The 19,110-nt window shown below is 31.8% G+C and overlaps 3 protein-coding genes across 3 annotated transcripts in view; all 3 read left to right on the top strand.

Moving 5' to 3' along the window:
• LOC111700584 (RNA 3'-terminal phosphate cyclase-like) overlaps positions 1 to 926 on the top strand; it is a 10,436-nt gene extending 9,510 nt beyond the window's left edge. The window contains 1 exon segment of the mRNA XM_023471550.1: positions 87 to 926. Within this exon segment, the coding sequence (XP_023327318.1) occupies positions 87 to 156 (70 nt within the window). The 3' untranslated portion in view covers positions 157 to 926.
• LOC111700582 (dolichol-phosphate mannosyltransferase subunit 3) lies at positions 908 to 2,467 on the top strand. The gene is made up of 3 exons (XM_023471548.1): positions 908 to 995; positions 1,471 to 1,573; positions 2,184 to 2,467. The coding sequence occupies exons 1-3, from the start codon at positions 926 to 928 to the stop codon at positions 2,287 to 2,289; spliced, it is 279 nt and encodes a 92-aa protein (XP_023327316.1). The 5' UTR covers positions 908 to 925; the 3' UTR covers positions 2,290 to 2,467.
• LOC111700583 (sec1 family domain-containing protein 1) lies at positions 2,421 to 19,110 on the top strand. Its single transcript, XM_023471549.1, has 22 exons — positions 2,421 to 2,508; positions 2,970 to 3,024; positions 3,168 to 3,274; positions 4,021 to 4,129; positions 4,171 to 4,303; positions 4,974 to 5,075; positions 5,392 to 5,452; positions 8,102 to 8,197; positions 8,617 to 8,676; positions 9,118 to 9,201; positions 9,554 to 9,668; positions 9,953 to 10,039; positions 11,018 to 11,156; positions 12,039 to 12,111; positions 13,113 to 13,169; positions 13,352 to 13,427; positions 13,924 to 14,013; positions 15,052 to 15,177; positions 15,389 to 15,486; positions 16,489 to 16,589; positions 17,624 to 17,992; positions 18,995 to 19,110. The coding sequence occupies exons 1-21, from the start codon at positions 2,474 to 2,476 to the stop codon at positions 17,722 to 17,724; spliced, it is 1,905 nt and encodes a 634-aa protein (XP_023327317.1). The 5' UTR covers positions 2,421 to 2,473; the 3' UTR covers positions 17,725 to 17,992; positions 18,995 to 19,110.

Genomic DNA, 19,110 nt, shown 5'->3' with positions numbered 1-19,110 from the left:
CAATATATACATAAGTGGAATGCTGAGTTTTTTATCCTATCCAAAATTTTTAAGTTTTTAATCCTTTGAATATAATTGATGTTCAGTAATGATGCAAACAGTAACTCTTGGCTGATCCGTTGTTCGGGAATTGGATTCAGAAATAAGTACATCTGAAAACACGTTGTTCAGTAATTGGATTCAGAAACAAGTACTTCTAAACAAAATGTTCAGTTATTGGATTCAGAAATAATTACTTCTAAACACACTGTTCATTTATTGGATTCAGAAATAAGTACTTCTCAACACACTGTTCAGTAATTGGATTTAGAAACAAGTACTTCTAAATAAAATGTTCAGTTATTGGATTCAGAAATAAGTACTTCTGAACACACTGTTCAGTAATTTGATTCAGAAATCTGATCACGTTGTTCAGGAATTATTACATGTGAAAGAATTGTTCAAGAATAAGTTTTTTTAAACATTGTTACGTAAGATATGTTCAGGGAAAAGAATTTACTTGAGATTGTTCCTTTAAACCTTTATCCCAATAAATGAGGGTGGGGATGAATTTTTCTACTTTCTACTTAAATATGCAATGACTGCCTTAAAGCCTTAACAAATGTAAAATATGTATGAATTTACAAAATTTTTAATTATATGCGCAACTATAGGTTCTTGAGGGGAAAGGGGGTGTGATATTTTACCCCTAGGTTGCGCCTATTTTGTAGTCTGTGATTATTTCCTCTTCAACTTGAGGACTAGTTTAATTTGTGATCTCAATATTTACTCTATTCTACCTACACTAATGTGAACATGTTAAATGATTGCGCTGTGAGATATTTTTTCATAATTTTGCTAAAAACTGTGTACTACGTTTACTTAACTCTATTCGTTTTTTTTCTAATGTAATCGTTTTTCTTTGTTACGTTGATACTAATTTCAGATGACGAAACTACTAGAATGGGTGTCCGGTGTGGTTGTATTCCTCTCTGTATGGGTTGCGCTTCTCACAGGTTTAATCATTATTATTGCTGGGAGTATTATTATTACTGTAAATAAGTTTTATTCGCTGTATTAGGGAAAATTAATGATTTTTAGGGGTAAATTAATTAATTTTTGTGTTAAAATTATGAAAAATGATGAAAAAACTTGATTTTTAATGTTCATTTACTGTATATACATTACAACCCTGTGGCATGTATTATTTTTTGTTTCAGTTAATTAAATAATTCGAAGATTTATTTATTTACTAAGCTACTAAGTTAACTTACTAACTAAATTGGTATGAATAGTTCTATGTTGTTTGTAACTTTCTAAAGTCCGTCCGTTTTTAATTAAAAATTATTAAAGAAAGATTGAGATCACTGAATGGTTCAACAGACTCGATATACATAATTCCTTAGATTCGTTAACCCCAAAAATTGCAGGAAAGTAGAACTCGACAATACAAAATAACGATTCATAATTAATTATAGTGTAAATATTAAGGACAATTTGGTGATATAGAAGATAGAAAACAGTTGGTCTTATTCTCACCACTAATAGCCGTAGCTATGTTTGGTATCTACAGTATCATTGTTATTGCGTACAGGTTCGTAAATTGGACTTTCTCTGTGTTGAAAGTACAAAAAGGGGTATTAAAATACATTTTCTGTCTCATTGTGAACTTTGGCAAGTTTTTTGTGCACTTGTACTACACTTCAGAAAGATGTAAAAATCAGTAGTCAATATAAGGGATAAATTATGATATGAGTAAAAAGCAGTCATTTGCAGTATGGAATTTTTTCTATAACTTAACATCGTACTTCCAGTTGTGAACTACAACAACATGGTTAATTCCTGCCCCTAATATCAATCAATCAAGATTTGGGATTTTATTGGATGGAATTATATGGACCCCTGCTGGATGCTGACGGGTTGGCATTGGAAAAGTTCTGATATAAATATCAGGAAAACGCCGAATGATAACTTGTAACTAGTCTTAAAGGGCGCGTTTCCTAGGAATAGTTTTAGCTTGTTTGTTTCAATGTTGCTTTACTTGAGAGCTTTTTTATTCTGACTGGCCTGTACCTACCTTGAGGTCACGTGAGGCCTTTTTTAGGCAAGATCGACTTACCGTTGCACTTCTTTTCTCACTAGCTAATTTTAAATTCGAAAGATAAATCAATTATTAAAAATTTATTTAAATCCATTCATTTCAGAGTTGCGACATTTAACGATTGTGAGGAGGCCGCTGCAGAACTTCAGAAACAGATAACAGAGGCTAGAGAAGATCTTAGAGACAAAGGGTTCAAGTTCCAAGAGTAAAGGAGGCCATGCTCCTTCATCTTGACCTCTAACCAGCCTCTCTCCCTTGTAGAGTTCTAGATTTCTAATTATTCTCAATTGTTATTATATGTCAACTCACTGTCATTATCACATCTGTTTATATATTTATTACGTCAAGTATTAATTGTTACATTTTTTACAAATTGTGTTTTTAGAATTCAAAATGTCTGTGAGGGATCGACAAATTGAAGCTCTCAAGTACGTATAATTAAACTAGCATTCAATAGTTAGTTTCAACTGTCGAGAGGACACTTTATGCAAGATTAATGATCTAGGGGTTGGAGTATATATTTTGAAGAATCCGGACTACATTTTTGAGAATAGAAATATTTGACATGAAACAAGCAAGCTGCCTGATCATTTTTTAAAAAATGAATCATCAATTTTCCCTTGCAAAATCAAATATTGTTTAAAAAACCATTTTTTTCTCGCTCAGTCCGAATTTTCTTGATTTAAAAAAAACCCAAGGTTTAGGAGTAGGATGGGGTGATTTTTCAAGAAAATATATACACCTTTCTGGGGTATGTATCGGAAATAATTTCTAATATTTTTCTTTTGTGACGTAATGAGTTCTTAAATTGAAAGTCTGTGTTTTTGATTCTACAAATTAAAAAAAAAGATTGTCCATGAGTAATAAAACCAAACATTAATGAAATTAGGGGTATGCTGAACCTAACAGGAAGTGGAGGAGACTCGTCAGACCCAACCTGGAAGGTTAGTTTATCAAATTCAAGATTTATTTTTAGTTCTTCACTCGTATCATATTTTATTTACATAATTAATTTGTCATGAAGTTTGTTATCATTTTTAGGTTTTTTTTTGTCACCAAATTTCTTTTTTTGAAATGTTATTTATAGGTTTTAGTTTATGATAAGACTGGACAGAATGTTATTGGTCCGCTGCTCTCTGTCAAGGATTTGAGAGAACTAGGAGTAACCCTTCATCTACCTCTTCATTCGGAGAGGTCAGTTCATCAGAATAGTTTAGAACTAGGAGTAACCCTTCATCTACCTCTTCATTCGGAGAGGTCAGTTCATCAGAATAGTATAGAACTAGGAGTAACCCTTCATCTACCTCTTCATTCAGAGAGGTCAGTTTATCAGAATAGTATAGGAGTAACCCTTCATCTACCTCTTCATTCAGAGAGGTCAGTTTATCAGAATAGTATAGAACTAGGAGTAACCCTTCATCTACCTCTTCATTCAGAGAGGTCAGTTTATCAGAATAGTATAGAACTAGGAGTTACCCTTTATCTACCTCTTCATTCGGAGAGGTCAGTTCATCAGAATAGTATAGAATTTTACCAAAAAACCTAAATAGTTTTTCATTTATGAAAACAGGGGTGTATATTTTCCGAACAAAATTTTTTGGGATATACTTATTCCCGCAGATCTTCTAGAATCATTTCCCCGGAAGGGGGGGAATAGTTCTTAAACATATTCTCATAGGATGAATATTTGTCGAGAAAAAGAAGGAAAGTTTTCTCCCTCGAAGGTTTTTCAAGAAAAGGATCGTTATCCTGATTTCCTGTAACTTCCAGATTGATTAGGCAATTGATTGGTTTATTAGGCAATTGATTGACTGATTTGTTGATTGATTGATTTACTGATTGATTGATTGTTTGACAATGTTCATCGGCATTAATGGACATATTATATTGAAAGAGTGATGAGTATAATTAAATAATAAATTAATATATTCTTGTTCTAGGGATTGTATTCCTGAGGCCCCTGCTGTGTATTTCTGTCTTCCTACGGAGGAAAATATTCATAGAATATGTCAGGTAAATTTAATGGGACTTTTTACAACATTGCTATTTGTTTAGGGTTTTCTACATTTACAACATTGCTATTTGTTTAGGGTTTTCTACATTTACAACATTGCTATTTGTTTAGGCAAAAGCTGGAAGATATTGCTACTGCTGCTCTTCAATCTAACACTGTATCCCAGATACAGAAATTGTTTGATCAGTATGTCAACTTTATCTCCCTGGGTAATTGAATTTAATTGTTTTTAACTTTTAAGAAAAATAGACAAGCAAAGTTCAAACAACGAACTTGTGACAAACGAAAACAACGCCATTGAGAAATTCTCTAAGGATTTTAAAAAAATGCTTTTATTTTTTCAACACAAAATGAGTTTGTTGATCTTTTTATTTTCTTATTTATTGATTTCTCTGGTTCATTATATATCAATATATATACTTTGCTTGTCTGTCTGTTTCTTTGATTGCTTGTTAGTATCCAATAACTGTCAAAACGGCTGAACTGATCGGGCCAAATTTTTTTTGTGGGACCTTGTGTGACCCCAGGGAAGGGTTATGGATGATTGAATTTTAAAAAATGTGCCTCTTAACAAAAATTTATTTTGAAAAGTTTTGAAAATCCATGAAATTTCTTTTATGAAATCCGCGAGTTTTTGTTTTGTTTTACAATGTATACAAAGAGAAGATTTTCACAATTGAAATAGTATATGGTGTTAAAGAGTGCTTGATTGGTTATCGTTTTATAAAGTGTTAGACTGTTGAAATGATTTATTTACTGATTGAGGAACTGATTCCTTAAAAATATTCAATGAATTGAATTCTTTGATTGATTGATTAATTGATTGATTGATTGATTGATTGATTGATTGATTGATTGATTGATTGATCCCTGTTGTAGAGAGTGAGATGTTCTGTTTGAAGCAGCCAAAGGATTCTAGTATATCCTACTACAACCTTAACAGAGGTTCAGTCCAGGACACAGAGATGGAGGAGATGCTAGGTCAGATCTCTATACAATTTATTGTCAAACTTCAGTTTTCAATGAGACTAACGATGTAATCTCTATTTTGCCTTCATTGAAAGAGTAGTATGATCGTTTCCTTTCACAATGGTTCCTTTTAAACCTTCTTCTTAGTAATAATGAGGAAAAAATCGATGTTTTATAACTTACGAATTGTGCATAAATGGACAAGTCTAGTTAAACTTTATTTCCTGCGCTAGTTAAGTTGATCTCAGAGACTCCGAGAAGTATTCAAGCTATACCGATCTAGTTCCACTAAATCTCCCTCGGTTATTAATTATCATCTCTGCTTTAGATACAATAACTGAGTCCCTGTTTTCTCTATGTGTGACCCTCGGCACTGTTCCAATTATCAGGTAACATCCACAGGCCTGAGTTAAAGAATGCATCAAGAGTTTATGAATTCCATTATTACGTTTATATATTTATAAGATTATTATTATATCAAATTTGTGAGGAGAAATTATATTTTTAAAAATTCGTGTGAAATACAACTATACCAAGTTGGAACAATTGACATTATTAATAGTTGCAAATAAGTTTTTATATTTCAATTATGCACTTGTCCTGACTATTACTGTTATTATTTTTCTAATGTTTCGATGGTAAAAATGTTAAAAACCCTTTATAAGTAAAAATTGTTTTTTATTTATTTGTAAATAATGCATGTGGTGTGATTGTTTCCTTAGTTAGTTTTTTTGTTTACTAACTTATAATGCATTTGCTTGTTTTTTTAAGTTGATGCTATATTTAGCTTTAGCATGTTGAATGTGCCCTGAGTTTTTTTAGATAGAGAGAAGGTAGAGAATAGTTGTGGATTGTCTCAATCTAATTAACAAAAACGTGAAATCATTTACATTTGCTGGATATAAGATCCTAAATTTTCAAAAAAAAAGGAAGGTAAAGCAGGTTATCTAGCAAGAACCAGTTCAAGAAATGGAATGATGAAGATCTTTTTCTTTTATTCATGAATAAAGATTTATTGATTTGTTTTCATTGCCATGGAGTATGGAGTGCTAAAACCCCAATTAAAGTTTGTGACACTAATATTTCAATGACTTGTTTCCATAAACTAACATTCAATGTTTTTGATTGTGGTTTCACTTCAACTCGAGTTATGCGAAATATGGTGAGCTGTATGGTGGGGGGCAAATCGACCCCCATCACCTCTTAATACTGTTATAAAATATTAAAACTAAAGGTGGAATTTTGGAAAGCTCTTTTTGTTCAGTATCCAGTTATAAAGTGAAATGCAGTTGATTGAAATTGTGAAAAACATGATAACCTTTCCATTTTGGATAAGCTCTGACCGTTATATTGTAATAAATACAGCAATTCCCATATTTGTTAATCTTTACATACCTAGATTAAAACATGCGTTGTGATTATATCAACTATGCTTATATCTATCATGTTAATCCTTAAATATGTACATTCAATTTAAACTACGTGTGGAGATAGCTTAGCTACGTTATATCTATCCTCGTTAATCTTATGTGTACATATATCGACAAAAATTTGTAATTACGTTGATTCACTTTAACTTGTAACATAAGATATCTAAAATAATTAGACTCTGATTACGGTATTAGAAGTAATTTGGTCCTCGTTGAAACTTACAGCTTGTTTGGACTGTGCATAAGCAGAAGAGATCTTAATATTTCTGAAGCAACCTGTATTACACCCTTGGCTTAGACAGAATTTTCAGAAATATACACCTGCCTACTGTCTAGTCAGGGATAAAAATTCTTCCCAAGAACAGTAAAATGTATGAATGGTACAAGAAAAATTATGTTTATGTAGTGATTTTTCCTTTACATATAGTTTTCTTTTAAGTAAAGGTTCATTTCAATTGTATAAGTTTTTAGTCCTGGCAAAACTCACAACTGGCAAATGAACCCGTATAATTCCAAACATTAGAACTGTTGAAGTTGGCATTGATCGACTAAGAGCTTGTTTTATAGCTACGCTTGTGTTCCTGTATGACATTTAGAGCCGATAAGATTGTACCTTGAGATTTGGTATTGATCGACTAAGAGCTTGTTTTATAGCTACGCGTGTGTCCGTATTGACATTCAGAGCTGATAAGATCGTGTCCGTTGGTTTGACATTGATCGTTGAGGAGTTTATGTCCGGGTTGACATTTATAGCTGACAGGTTCTACCTGGACTGATACAGTTCAGGACGAAGTTTTGGTTTACTGCAATATTGCAAATATTCAGAGATTTGCAAAATCCTTCAAAACTTGGTTTGCAAAAAGAAAAACTAAAGTAGGCAGTCTGGCAGTATGCTCTGAGACCCAGGCAGTTTGTTGAAAATGCCTAGTATAAGGCTTAAAGCATTGTCCATATTTTTTTTTAGGAAAGGTCTGAAAATTTGAACGCCCTCTGAATCTATGTTGAAAGGGTCAATATAAGTAGCGTGTAAGAATGTATATTTTTCAACTTGTGTAATAATTTACATTCTTTAATGCTTGGAGCGTTAAAGAATGAAAATTCTACACCCCCAGTGTAAGAATAAGCATTCTTAAACGCTAGAAAGCAAACAATATTGTAAAATTTTTCTCCTGTACTGTGTGTTAATGGGAATTCTTACATGATAGGTTTACTACTATGGAGCCTAACAGATATGATACAATATAAATTACTAGCCTTAGAGGGCGCTTCGCGCCCATCTTCTAAATTAATTGTGAACATGTTCTCTTTGTGTACATCGTAAAACATAACAAAAATAATTCGCGGATTTTCACAAAAAATTTCGCGGATTTTCAAAATTTTTAAAAATTTAATGACGATCGAATTTTGATGGAGACAAATATTTGAAATTTTGATCATTCATAAACCTTCCCTGTGGTCATGTGATGATCCCACAAAAAATTTGGGCCCGATCGGTTCAGCCGTTTTGACGTTTATTGGATACAAACAAACAAACAGACAAGCCAAATTTATATATAGATAATAAAAAAAATAATGATAAAAAATATAATATAGAAAAATACTTCCTAGGTGTCCTAAAGGTAATGCTGCTGAGGCTGTAGCAGAGAAATTGGACAAGAAGTTACGAGATAATTTAAAGGATGCAAGAAACTCACTTTTCGGCAGGTAATCAATTTCAATTGGTTTAGGGAATAAATTGATTTATCGGTTGAAGTTTTTAGTATTTGATTGCTCGATTGATTGATGGATGTTTTTTTTGTTTTTCCAAAGGTCGTTTAACTTGAATATTTTAATGTCTTTTTTTTTTCTTAACATCACTCGATAGCTTGATGATCTGATTTTTCGTCCGATTTGATTGATTGACAAAGTGGTTGATTTATTGATTGATTTGAAAAAAAAAACACTCATTAATTCATTAATTCATGATTCATTGTATGATACATTGATTCATTTTGATTGATTGATAAATTAATTGATTGCTTGCTTGCTTGATTGATTGATTGATTGAATGATTGATCGATTGATTTATTTATTTATTTATTGATTTATTGCTTGATTGATTAATTGGTTGATTGATTGATTAGTGATGGTGCGGCTGCCGGTAGATACAGTTTTCATCGTCCTGTTCTTGTACTAGTGGACAGGTCCCATTTTTTAAAATTTTTATTTCTTAAGAAATTACAATCTGGTGCTTGTAGCAAAGGAGATGATAACTTACCTCGAACTCTATCTTTCAAATTCTTTTTATCATCTTGATGGTTTAAACGTTTGATTTTTAAAAGTTTATTAATTGATCCTTAATCTAGTAGAATTCATAAATTGCAATATTGATTTCAACGATTTCAGAGGTTGAAACTTTTTTGTGTAGAACTTGAATTCTTGATCTCAATATCTGGTGTGGGAAATTTTGAATTTGAGGTTGGCCCTTCGGTAAAGGTATTTCTACACTGAAGGGTATGACCACCACGGGAAATTAATTAATCCATAGGTCTGCATCAGATGGAGAATCAATGCTTGATCAATACTTAACATATGGGGAGTTATTAGTTCCGTTTATACAAAAATTTACAAATTGAGATGTTTAGATCGGTTGATATGGCGACCCCTCTTCATCATACTTGGACTTATCAAGCTCTAGCTCATGATGTTCTTCCATACCATCAAAATAGGTGAAGAATACTTCGAAATACTTTTTTGCAGAAATTTGACTCTTGACAAAATGAAAATGAAAAAGCATAATTCCATATTAATGCTAATTAAAATTATTTCTGAATCGTTTTTAAGCAAAGAAATCTAAAAATAATAAATAAAATAATTGTGTGTTATGTGTTGACAATCAAGGGATAGAATTAAGTCAATTTTGCGATGTGGGTTAGACTAAGGAACATGACACTTAACTGAATTGGGTCTTCTGAATAAACCTAGAGAATCGAATGTTTAGGGCCACTATACCAGGGGGAGAAGGTATTGGTGGAGCTAGGAGAAGGATAAAGAGTATGAACTAACCTAGAGAATGTTTAGGGTCACTATACCAGGGGGAGAAGGTATTGGTGGAGCTAGGAAGAAGGATAAAGAGTATGAACTGAGTACAACTGATGCTTTCTGGAACAAACATAAAGGTTCTCCCTTCCCTCAGGTATAAACTAAGAGAACGAATAGTTAGCTTCTTTTTTATCAATCTCCATGGTGTGAATGACAAAGACAATTATGTAAATTTACAGAATTTAACACATTTTAAGATAAAGGACGATAACCTATATGCCTACTTCATACTTGGATCAAGTTTTAAAGGGTACTATTGTGAATCGGACATGCCATTCTTAGAATTGAGGGTCAATTGAAATTAAGCCTACCATCTCTTACAGAAGACAATTCATTCGAAGTTTTCTACAGTTTGTAAATGCTGAAAAATGGTTTCAGGTCGCTGAGGCAATTCAGGAGTCCCTAGAGGAAATCAAGGCAAAACAGGAGGATATACAGAGGATGAAATCAGATCTGGGTAAGGATATCTAAGATAAGGAGCATATACAGAGGATGAAATCAGATCTAGCTAAGGATATCTAGGATTAGGAGGATATACAGAGGATGAAATCAGATCTAGGTAAGGATATCTAGGATTAAGATGATATACAGAGGATGAAATCAGATCTAGGTAAGGATATATAGGATATGTAGGATATACACAAAGATAATATATATAGATATGCAGGCAGGTAGAAACCTCCTTCCTAAATTGCTTGTAGCAGACTTGTCCCTCTGAGATAAAGTGCTAGGAGAGACATCTATAGCAAATTGATTACTTTCTATATTCCTTTCTCCCCTTGCTGCCATCTGTAGTTATGTCAGGAGGGTCAAATATGTTCAAGGTAATTCTATAGTTAAAATTAATTCTAAGTCGAGAGAGTCAAATATTAACAAGCTAATTCCATAATTAAAATAAATTCTAAGTCAAAAGAGTCGAATATTTCAAGGTAATTCCAAAATTAAAATTAATTCTATGTCAGGAGGAGGGTCAAATATGTTCAAGGTAATTCCATAGTTAAAATTAATTTTATGTCAGGAGGGTCAAATAGTTCAAGGTAATTCCATAATTAAAATTAATTCTATGTCAGGAGGAGGGTCAAATATTTCAAGGTAATTCCATAGTTAAAATTATTCTATGCCAGGAGGGTCAAATATGTTCAAGGTAATTCCATAGTTAAAATTATTGTATGTCAGGAGGGTCAAATATTTTCATCGATTTCTTATTGAAAAATTAAGAAAGACAAAACTTCCATTTAAAACGACATATTTAATATTTTTATTTCATTTTGGAAAGTGTAAATTAATTCTTGATAAGTTAAAAAAGAAATATTATTAATTCAGTTCTAAGTGATAACACGATAACTCATAATGTCGACTGAGACACAGACAGCCAACAAGTAAAGAGTGCATGAAGGGAACTGACACTACAGCAAAATGTTCAATTTGAGAATTTAAGTATAATTCCAAGATGACGGAAATATATTTAGTTTGACGGATAATACTGCTCGTCTAACCTCTGCCATGTCTGATCTACCGATGCTACTGGAGAAGAAAAGATTGATGGATATGCATACTTCTCTAGCTACAGCTGTACTTGATAGTAAGTTACAGGGTGTCCCACGAAACATGACACTAGCAGGACGAATTGAAAGTCGTCTTTTAACTTTTAAGTTATTGGTGACGTTCAGTCTTCAACCTTCTTTTACATGCATGATTCCTGAAACAATAATCACAAAATTCGCCTAGTCCTGCCGTTTCCAAAATGTGGTCTGCCTTTTTTGTGCATTCAATATTACCGGAGATATTAAGAATTTCGTTCAGATTTAATTTTTATAAAATAAAACCAAAATTGTCCAAATCTGAAGGAAATTCATCATATCTCCGGAAATATTGAAAGCACAAAAAAGGCAGACCACAATTTGGAAATGCCAAGACAAGGGGTATTTTGTGATTATTAATTCTAGAATTTTCCTCATAAAAAAAGTTTTCGAAAAAATGCCGCAAATTATTTCAAAGTTCTAAGACGACCTTCAAAATCGTCTAGATATTGTCATGTTTCGTGGGACACCCTGTATTTAACAATTAGATTTGGTGTCGATGTATGAACATGCCAAAAACCAGTACTTTTAAATCATAATAAACTTATATTCAAATAAGTTGAGAATTTCTAAATAATTCAGTTAACCCTTACTTGCTCTGTGGAATGCGAATTGCGAGGTCATCTCCAGGCTTGAAGTAGTTATATGTATTTTTGTTAAAGAAAAGAAGGTGCTGATGAAGAGTTGGATGTATTCTGCCATATTGTTTGCTAGATATTTTGAAGAGAATGGTTGATACTGTATGTTCTACAAAAACAGTTTTATGAACAATTTGAGACTGATTTCACATTTTTAAATTTCTGTTGCGTTCCAAAATACCAAGTTATAGCTGTTCACGATTAAAAATACTGTGGGGCACCCTGTTATACACTAATGTTTTCTAGATATAAAGAAGAGAAGGCTTGATGTATTCTTTGAACTCGAGGAGAAGATTATGTCTGGATCTACACTGGATAAGTAAGTATAATTATAATTATTCAATAAAAAGCTTCAGGTATTTGACAATTATTAGTAGTAGTAAAATGTACGTTAAAATACAAAATCATTTTAATCAGTGCTTATCAAAAATACGGAAAACCATATTTTAAAAAATCTTCATTTTAATGGGATGGTAATAGAAATTGTCTCTATGATTCTTATTGATAACTTATATACTTCCCCTCATCCCTTCTCAAAGTCTTTAATATATTATTATCTAGGAATATTATTAAGTCTCAAATATAGTATAATCTAGGAGCATTATTAATATCTTAAATATATTATTATCTAGGAGTATTATTGATATATTATTATCTAGTAGTATTATTGAGTCTCAAATATAGTATAATCTAGGTGCATTATTGATGTCTTAAATATATTATTATCTAGGAGTAATAATAATATCTTGAATATATTATTATCTAGGAGTATTATTGATATCTTGAATATATTATTATCTAGGAGTAATATTAATATCTTGAATATATTATCTAGGAGTATTATTGACATCTTTATATAAATTTGGCTTGTCTGTTTGTCTGTTTGTTTGTAACCAATAAACGTCAAAACGGCTGAACCGATCGGGCCCAAATTTTTTGTGGGACATCACGTGACCATAGGGAAGGTTTATGAATGATAAAAAAATGTGTATTAAAGGTTTTTAATTTTGTTAAAAAAAATTAAATTCTTAAAAATCCAAGATTTTTTTTTAAATCCGCAAAATTTTCTTCTTCTTTGTTTTAAAATGTAAACAAAAAGAACATGATCACAATTAAAATAGAAGATTGGTGCAAAGCGCTCTAAAAGCTTAGAAAGAAGGGTGCGAAGCGCCTTGAATTTCTAGTATTGAATTTATTATGATCTCTAGGAGTATTATTGATATATTGAATATATTATTATCTAGGAGTATTATTGGTATCTTGAATATATATTATTATCTAGGAGTATTATTGGTATCTTGAATATAAATTATTTTCTAGGAGTATTATTGATATATTGAATGATCCTGAAAATGGGACCCCGGATGATAAACTTAGGAAGCTAAGCAATAATCTTATGAAACACTAAAAGCAATTTTTTCTTGATTTGTGACTCGCAGAACTGTTTAAATAAACAACTGATCAAGATCATTTCAACTTTTGAAGGTTCGTTCCAAGCTGAAATTAGTGAACTGTCTTTTTACCTAATTTTTTTGGCTGTTTATTGCAATGTGTCCCAGATTATTTTTGATTTACTATCTCTGTACTAATACAATCACAGATGCAGAGTTTGACCAGTACACCACAACTCTTCAGGTCATTTTTTAATTATTTTTTTTTGGGAATCTATATTCACGAAATATTTTCTGTTCAAAATTCTGAATTTCTGATCCCTATATCTCTGCAACCCGATGTCGTTGGTACCTTTGACAATTCAGACTATAAAATATGTTTGATCAATTAGTATAAGTTTTAAGTATTAAAAGGTTGACAGTTGACACTGCAAAGATAAAGAAATTAGAAAATTTTAGTTTTGAACAACTCAAATTCTTATAACTATACTATTGCACATATTTGTGTGTGAATAAATCATTAAAAATAAATATTAAAATTTAATGAATTTTAAGAACTTTATTGTTCTTAAAAGAAATAATTTTAATTAATGACAACTAGGCCCATTCCTCTTCCCTATAGCATTCAACTAAGCAAGATCATGTTATTTATTGAGTATCTTGGAAATCTTTCTGTTTTTATATTTACCTTATTATCATTTTTTATTTTTATTTTATTTTGATAAGTTTGCTTTTTTTAGAATTCAGGTTGTCAGCTTGCAGCACTCACATATCTTAAGAGATGCCGTAGCTTTTCTATGATTGGAGCAAAAAATTTCGATTATAACCAGGTAGAAAATTTTTCTTTTCATTTTTGGCGCAAAATAAAATTCTATTTATCGACGGATATGCATTATGCAAGGTACTAATGCAAGGCAAGTTATTTCAGAGGTGTGCACATTTTTTGTACTGCAGTGTACTGTCTTTGGACGGAAAAGTAAACACAAGACGGATGTCACAGCCTGACAGGGAATCCGTTTTCACACAAAAAATCTATGAAATATTCTGGTCAAAGGAAACTATTATGTGAATTTTCAAAATTATCAAAATTAAATGCTTTTAACCTCCTCGAATACTAAACGAAGACTGATGCATCTATTCTTGTTTACAAAGTCACCCCGGAGAGAACTGGTTTCAATTGGTACGCAGAGTATACTCGACCGAAATTAACTTTCCTTGCATTAGTAGTACCTTGCGTATATGGAACATTGTTTTATATTTTTGATTCGAAGAATGTGCTACTGGAATTAAAATATCTAAATATTTTAATTTAATCGTTTCCTAGCGATTTATATGTGATTTCATTTAACCCTCCATTGAAAGTGACATGTCCTATTCATGTTTTATTTTTGAAAACTAATTATTTTCAGTTTTGGTTCCTCTAAAAAAGTGACTTGCGCATTTTGTGCTTCAGAAACAATTAAGAAATTATTAGAATTAAATACTTAACAAATTAGAAAACGATGTTGTCTTCCACATTATTGATCAGATTAAGGGTTTAAGGATACCGATGTGAATGGAGAGTCATAAAAATTACAATAACGGTCCTTTTCAGGAAATATCAATTTTTAAAATATCTGAGATGGAATTTAAAGAATTTGAGCCGCGGTTTAAATCCGCCAAAACCCGGTTTAAATTAAGCGCCGGCTTAAATCTTGAAACATTTGGTACAATTTTAAGTGGAACCAACCATATTTAAACCGCGGCTTAAATTTAAACCGCCGCTCAAATTCTTTAAATTCGGCCACAGGTTCATTAAGGATAAAACTTGGAAGCTGTCAGCAAATCCTCGCATTTATAATTTGATTTGAAAATGTTATTACTTACAGGCTCCAGGAATGACGACAACGAAGTCTGTGTCTATGTTCAGTAAACTGATGGAGAAGTCCAGCAACTTCGTGATGGAAGGAGTCAAGAACCTGGTCGTCAAGAAGCATGATCTACCTGTTACTAAGGTAACCACTAAGAAACCACTCTAACAGGAATTATGTGAAAAACAATTCTGTTGTTGATAAATTTTATACGTTTTTTTTTAACGATAATTTTCACTTCTTTCATTTTAATATAAAAGACAGGACTATTTAATGATGACTTTATTGTCTATATTGTAGATGATATAATGGAACAGAAGACAGGACGGTATAATGATGTATATATATTGTCTAGATTGTAGATGATATAATGGAACAGAAGACAGGAAGATATAATGATGAGTATAGATATCTGGATCCGAAGATATTGAGAGGTGGAGATTCAATACCAAGGTATCTAAATATATAATGTTGTAAACTCTGTTTGTCTGTTTGTTTGTTTCCGATCATAACTCAGGAACCCCTAGACCGATTTGCCCAACATTTTGATTTGGGAACTCGTGAGACCAACGGGAATGTTCTTAGCTTGGTTTTCAGATTTTAAATTGAGTAAGTCGACTTTAATAGCAAAAATTTTGTTTCTTGGTAAAATCCTTGTAGTGCGGGTAAACGGTGGTAGTAACTTTTAGTAACCAGCTATGGTTTCCCAAGCTAGTCTTTTAATCTCTGTTTGGGTGCCTGTATGTTGTTTGTCAGATATTAACTTAGGAACCCCTTGACCGATTTGCCTCAAATTTTGATTGGGGAACTTGGAAGGCCCATGGGAATGTTCTTTCGTTGGTTTTCAGGGACTCAAAGTTGAGTTGATCGACTAAATAAAAGCTAAAATTTTGTCTCCCGGTAAAACCGACCAAGTGCGGGTAAACGGCGTGAGCAACTATGAGTACCCTGGGAACTCATATCTCGAATCTGAAATGTTTAAAACAGCAGATGATTATCAAAAAAATGCTAACCGCTAAATGGTTTATCAAGTTTTAAAATAAAAATAAGAAAAAAAGGAGAAAATCCATTTTCTTCAAGTGCGGATCCAGGATCCGGATCCGAATTAAAATTAAATGGAAACTATGCAGTAGCACTGATTCTGAGCTAACTTATTTATTTCGAAGGTTCTGATTTCATCGCCTTACATTCACAATTTTATTTCGGTTGAACTCTATCAAAATAAATTATTATTCTTTAATTTAGTGATAAAAAAAAAATTTAATTTATTTTTAATTTCGTTTTTATTTATCAAAGCTTTAGTTTGATACTCCTCTTTTTTTACATTCTATAATCAACTCTTAATTTTCTTTATCTAGGTTGGATGTTTAATTTATTACGTCAGCGCTTGTTTAGTTTAAACAAATGAAACGGATCAACGCAATTTTTTATCCAGTAAACATACTCGTGTTTAAGGACAAAGACGACTTTCAACGACGCCATCTTATTTGTGGTCGGAGGAGGGAACTATATTGAATATCAGAATCTAACAGATTATGTGAAAGGAAAGAATGCAGGTACGTTTTATGTACAGAGTACAGACGGATTATTTTTCTAAACAATTATTGAAAAAAAGGGAATGGGTACTAAACGCCTAATAACACAACGCCCAATGTTACAAAACGCGCTAAACAAAACGCCCAATATTTCAAAACCCCCAATTATAAAACGTCCAAATTCTTGTGTTGAAGAAAATTCGGAATTTTTCGGTTGAAATTCCTCAAGGTTAGTTTTCTGAAGTCTCACGGAAGCATGGCTCGCTGTAATCAAATCTAATAAAATAGATCGTATTCTAGGTGATACTATAGAATATGAATATAGAAAGAATTAAATCAAATGTGCCGGATATTGCTACTTCCTCCTGGATTTGCTGAAAGAAGGATGCCTATAATTGATAAGCAAGGGCAAACACACAAATTTTTGAACAGCAAGAATATAGATAATATTAAAACAATGAAGTCGAATTTCAATTTCAATTTTTATTTTTATCAAGATGAACTATTTTTGGATCAGTTGAACAATTACCAGAAAATTCTTTATAAGAGTTTTGCTTTGTGAGTTCTAAAAATATTTTTTCTTGTCTGCAGCTTGATTTACACTGGAGAAATTACTGTTAGCATGGCAAACTGTAAAGAAAATATTACAACAATTAAACTGTCTTAACCTAGCCTTAACCCTAAAATGTTAACTCCCAAAATTTTGATTTTTTATTTCGCCTTTTTTCGATATTTAGCGTTTTTTTATTTTGGGCCTTTTAGTTACACTGGGCGTTTTGTAACAGGGCGTTTTGTAACATAGGGCGTTTTGTTGCTTTGGGCGTTTTGTTGCATTGAGCCATCTGTTTTTGGCCGGCTTTTGGCGTTATGTTTCTGGGCGTTTTTTATTGGACGTTACCCTAAAAAAAGTTCTTATTAAGATAGACTTGCAATTTTGTGACAATTGCACTACATTTTAACCCTGAATTTTAATTGAGTTTACGCTTTTGATTTCATGGAGAAAAGTAAAAATGTAAATTTTGGTCGTAACAATTTATATATTTTTTTGTTTGAAGGGAACCCAGTTTCTGGGAAGAGGGTAGTGTATGGATGTACTCAACTCTGCTCTGCTGATCAATTTCTGGAGCAGATCAAACAACTGGGAACTGAGATTTGATCAATTAATCAATTAGACGATATCATTCCCGAGCTCATAGCAATCAATTAATCAGTCTATCATTGAGCTGGGATCAAGAATTTCGTGCATAAAATATCTTACATAAAGCTCTTCTTGGAGTCTACAACCATTCCAATACCAACTTCTTGACAAGAGAAATCCAAAAAAATTGAAGTAAAAAATTTTATTTCAGATTTTAGATAAAAAAAATATTTTTATAAATCTCCCTCAAACCAGATCTAAATTAATGAACATAATCCTTAAACCAGTAAACAATTAGTGGATTAATGTATGCACTGAACTTGACCGTTTTTTGCAGAGCTAGAATGTCCCACTTTGTATTAACATATAGGGTGTCCCACTGTATATTAAAATACAGGGTGTCCCACATCATATTGACCTGCAGGGTGTCCCACATCATATGGATTGTTAATTTGCGGGACTAATCAGAAAATTTAAGAAAAGTAAATCATTTGATAAATTGTATAAGGCTAATGTAAAAATTTTCAAAAAGTAAATACTAGGTTTTTCTAGTAATATGTGCGTAAATCATATATAATGTGGGACGCACTGTATCTGCAAACTGAATCATTTTTTTTCACTGCACACCTTTGAGTTTTGTTCTGCACAGGGAACTTTTTAGTAAATATGTTTGCGACATATATTTCAGATGCATTTAACAACTTTTCTCATTGTAAAATTCCAGGGTTAAAGTGCTAGGAAGTAGTAGTGTATGCTGTTAAATTTAAAATGGTCTTCTTGAAAGTTTATAATCTGTAAAATGCATTTTTTTTGTTTAACCATCCTAAATTTTTAAGAGAAGTACTTCCTGTACTGAGTGTACACTGTAAATGGCAACGAAACGTTCAATGATACTGAAGAACTGCATCCCCAATAACACTAGCTGAAGAGCCCGGCGTTGCCCGTGGAATAAAAATATTAATTTTTTTTTCGATTTTTGGCCGGCTACAGGGAACATATATACGAAAATCTTATTTTATTATAAAAGAGAAGCCGAAAAAAAATCCAGTTTTCAATGTACATATTTGTGTACAGTGTACACTGTACTTTCATGATTATTAGCGTTTGTTGTGCAAGAAGTAAACGTTTATCCTCTAAGTGGTCACTTTTTAAAACTTTTGTTTAAATTATAAATTATTTATTTTTGTTCGAAGTAAAGAATTAAATTTAAACGGTTGAAACGTTGTAATATTGAATGTGTTTGGAACGTATTAACATTATTTCCATGTTTATAATTGTTTCCATTAAGATGTGATGAAGCCTTTAAAAATTTTTATTATAATAATATTTCTATGAAGTTATGTCTACAGATGATCCCCTTGTGATACACAAATTAATAAATCAAATATTTTCTTGTGTTTTCAG

Source organism: Eurytemora carolleeae, unplaced genomic scaffold (genome assembly GCF_000591075.1).
Source record: "Eurytemora carolleeae unplaced genomic scaffold, Eaff_2.0 scaffold303, whole genome shotgun sequence".
NCBI classification, from domain to species: domain Eukaryota; kingdom Metazoa; phylum Arthropoda; class Copepoda; order Calanoida; family Temoridae; genus Eurytemora; species Eurytemora carolleeae.
Note: the sequence above shows the minus strand (reverse complement) of the source record. Positions and strands in the feature narration are given on the sequence as shown.

Excerpts from the sequence above, each read along its gene's own strand:
- LOC111700583 (XM_023471549.1), top strand. The coding sequence starts at position 2,474 with ATGTCTGTGAGGGATCGACAAATTGAAGCTCTCAA. Across the intron at positions 4,304-4,973 it reads TGTCAACTTTATCTCCCTGG|AGAGTGAGATGTTCTGTTTG; the intron begins GTAATTGAATTT and ends TCCCTGTTGTAG. Across the intron at positions 15,178-15,388 it reads ATGATCTACCTGTTACTAAG|ATTGTAGATGATATAATGGA; the intron begins GTAACCACTAAG and ends TATATTGTCTAG.
- LOC111700582 (XM_023471548.1), top strand. The coding sequence starts at position 926 with ATGACGAAACTACTAGAATGGGTGTCCGGTGTGGTTGTATTCCTCTCT. Across the intron at positions 996-1,470 it reads ATGGGTTGCGCTTCTCACAG|GACAATTTGGTGATATAGAA; the intron begins GTTTAATCATTA and ends GTAAATATTAAG. Across the intron at positions 1,574-2,183 it reads ATCATTGTTATTGCGTACAG|AGTTGCGACATTTAACGATT; the intron begins GTTCGTAAATTG and ends CATTCATTTCAG.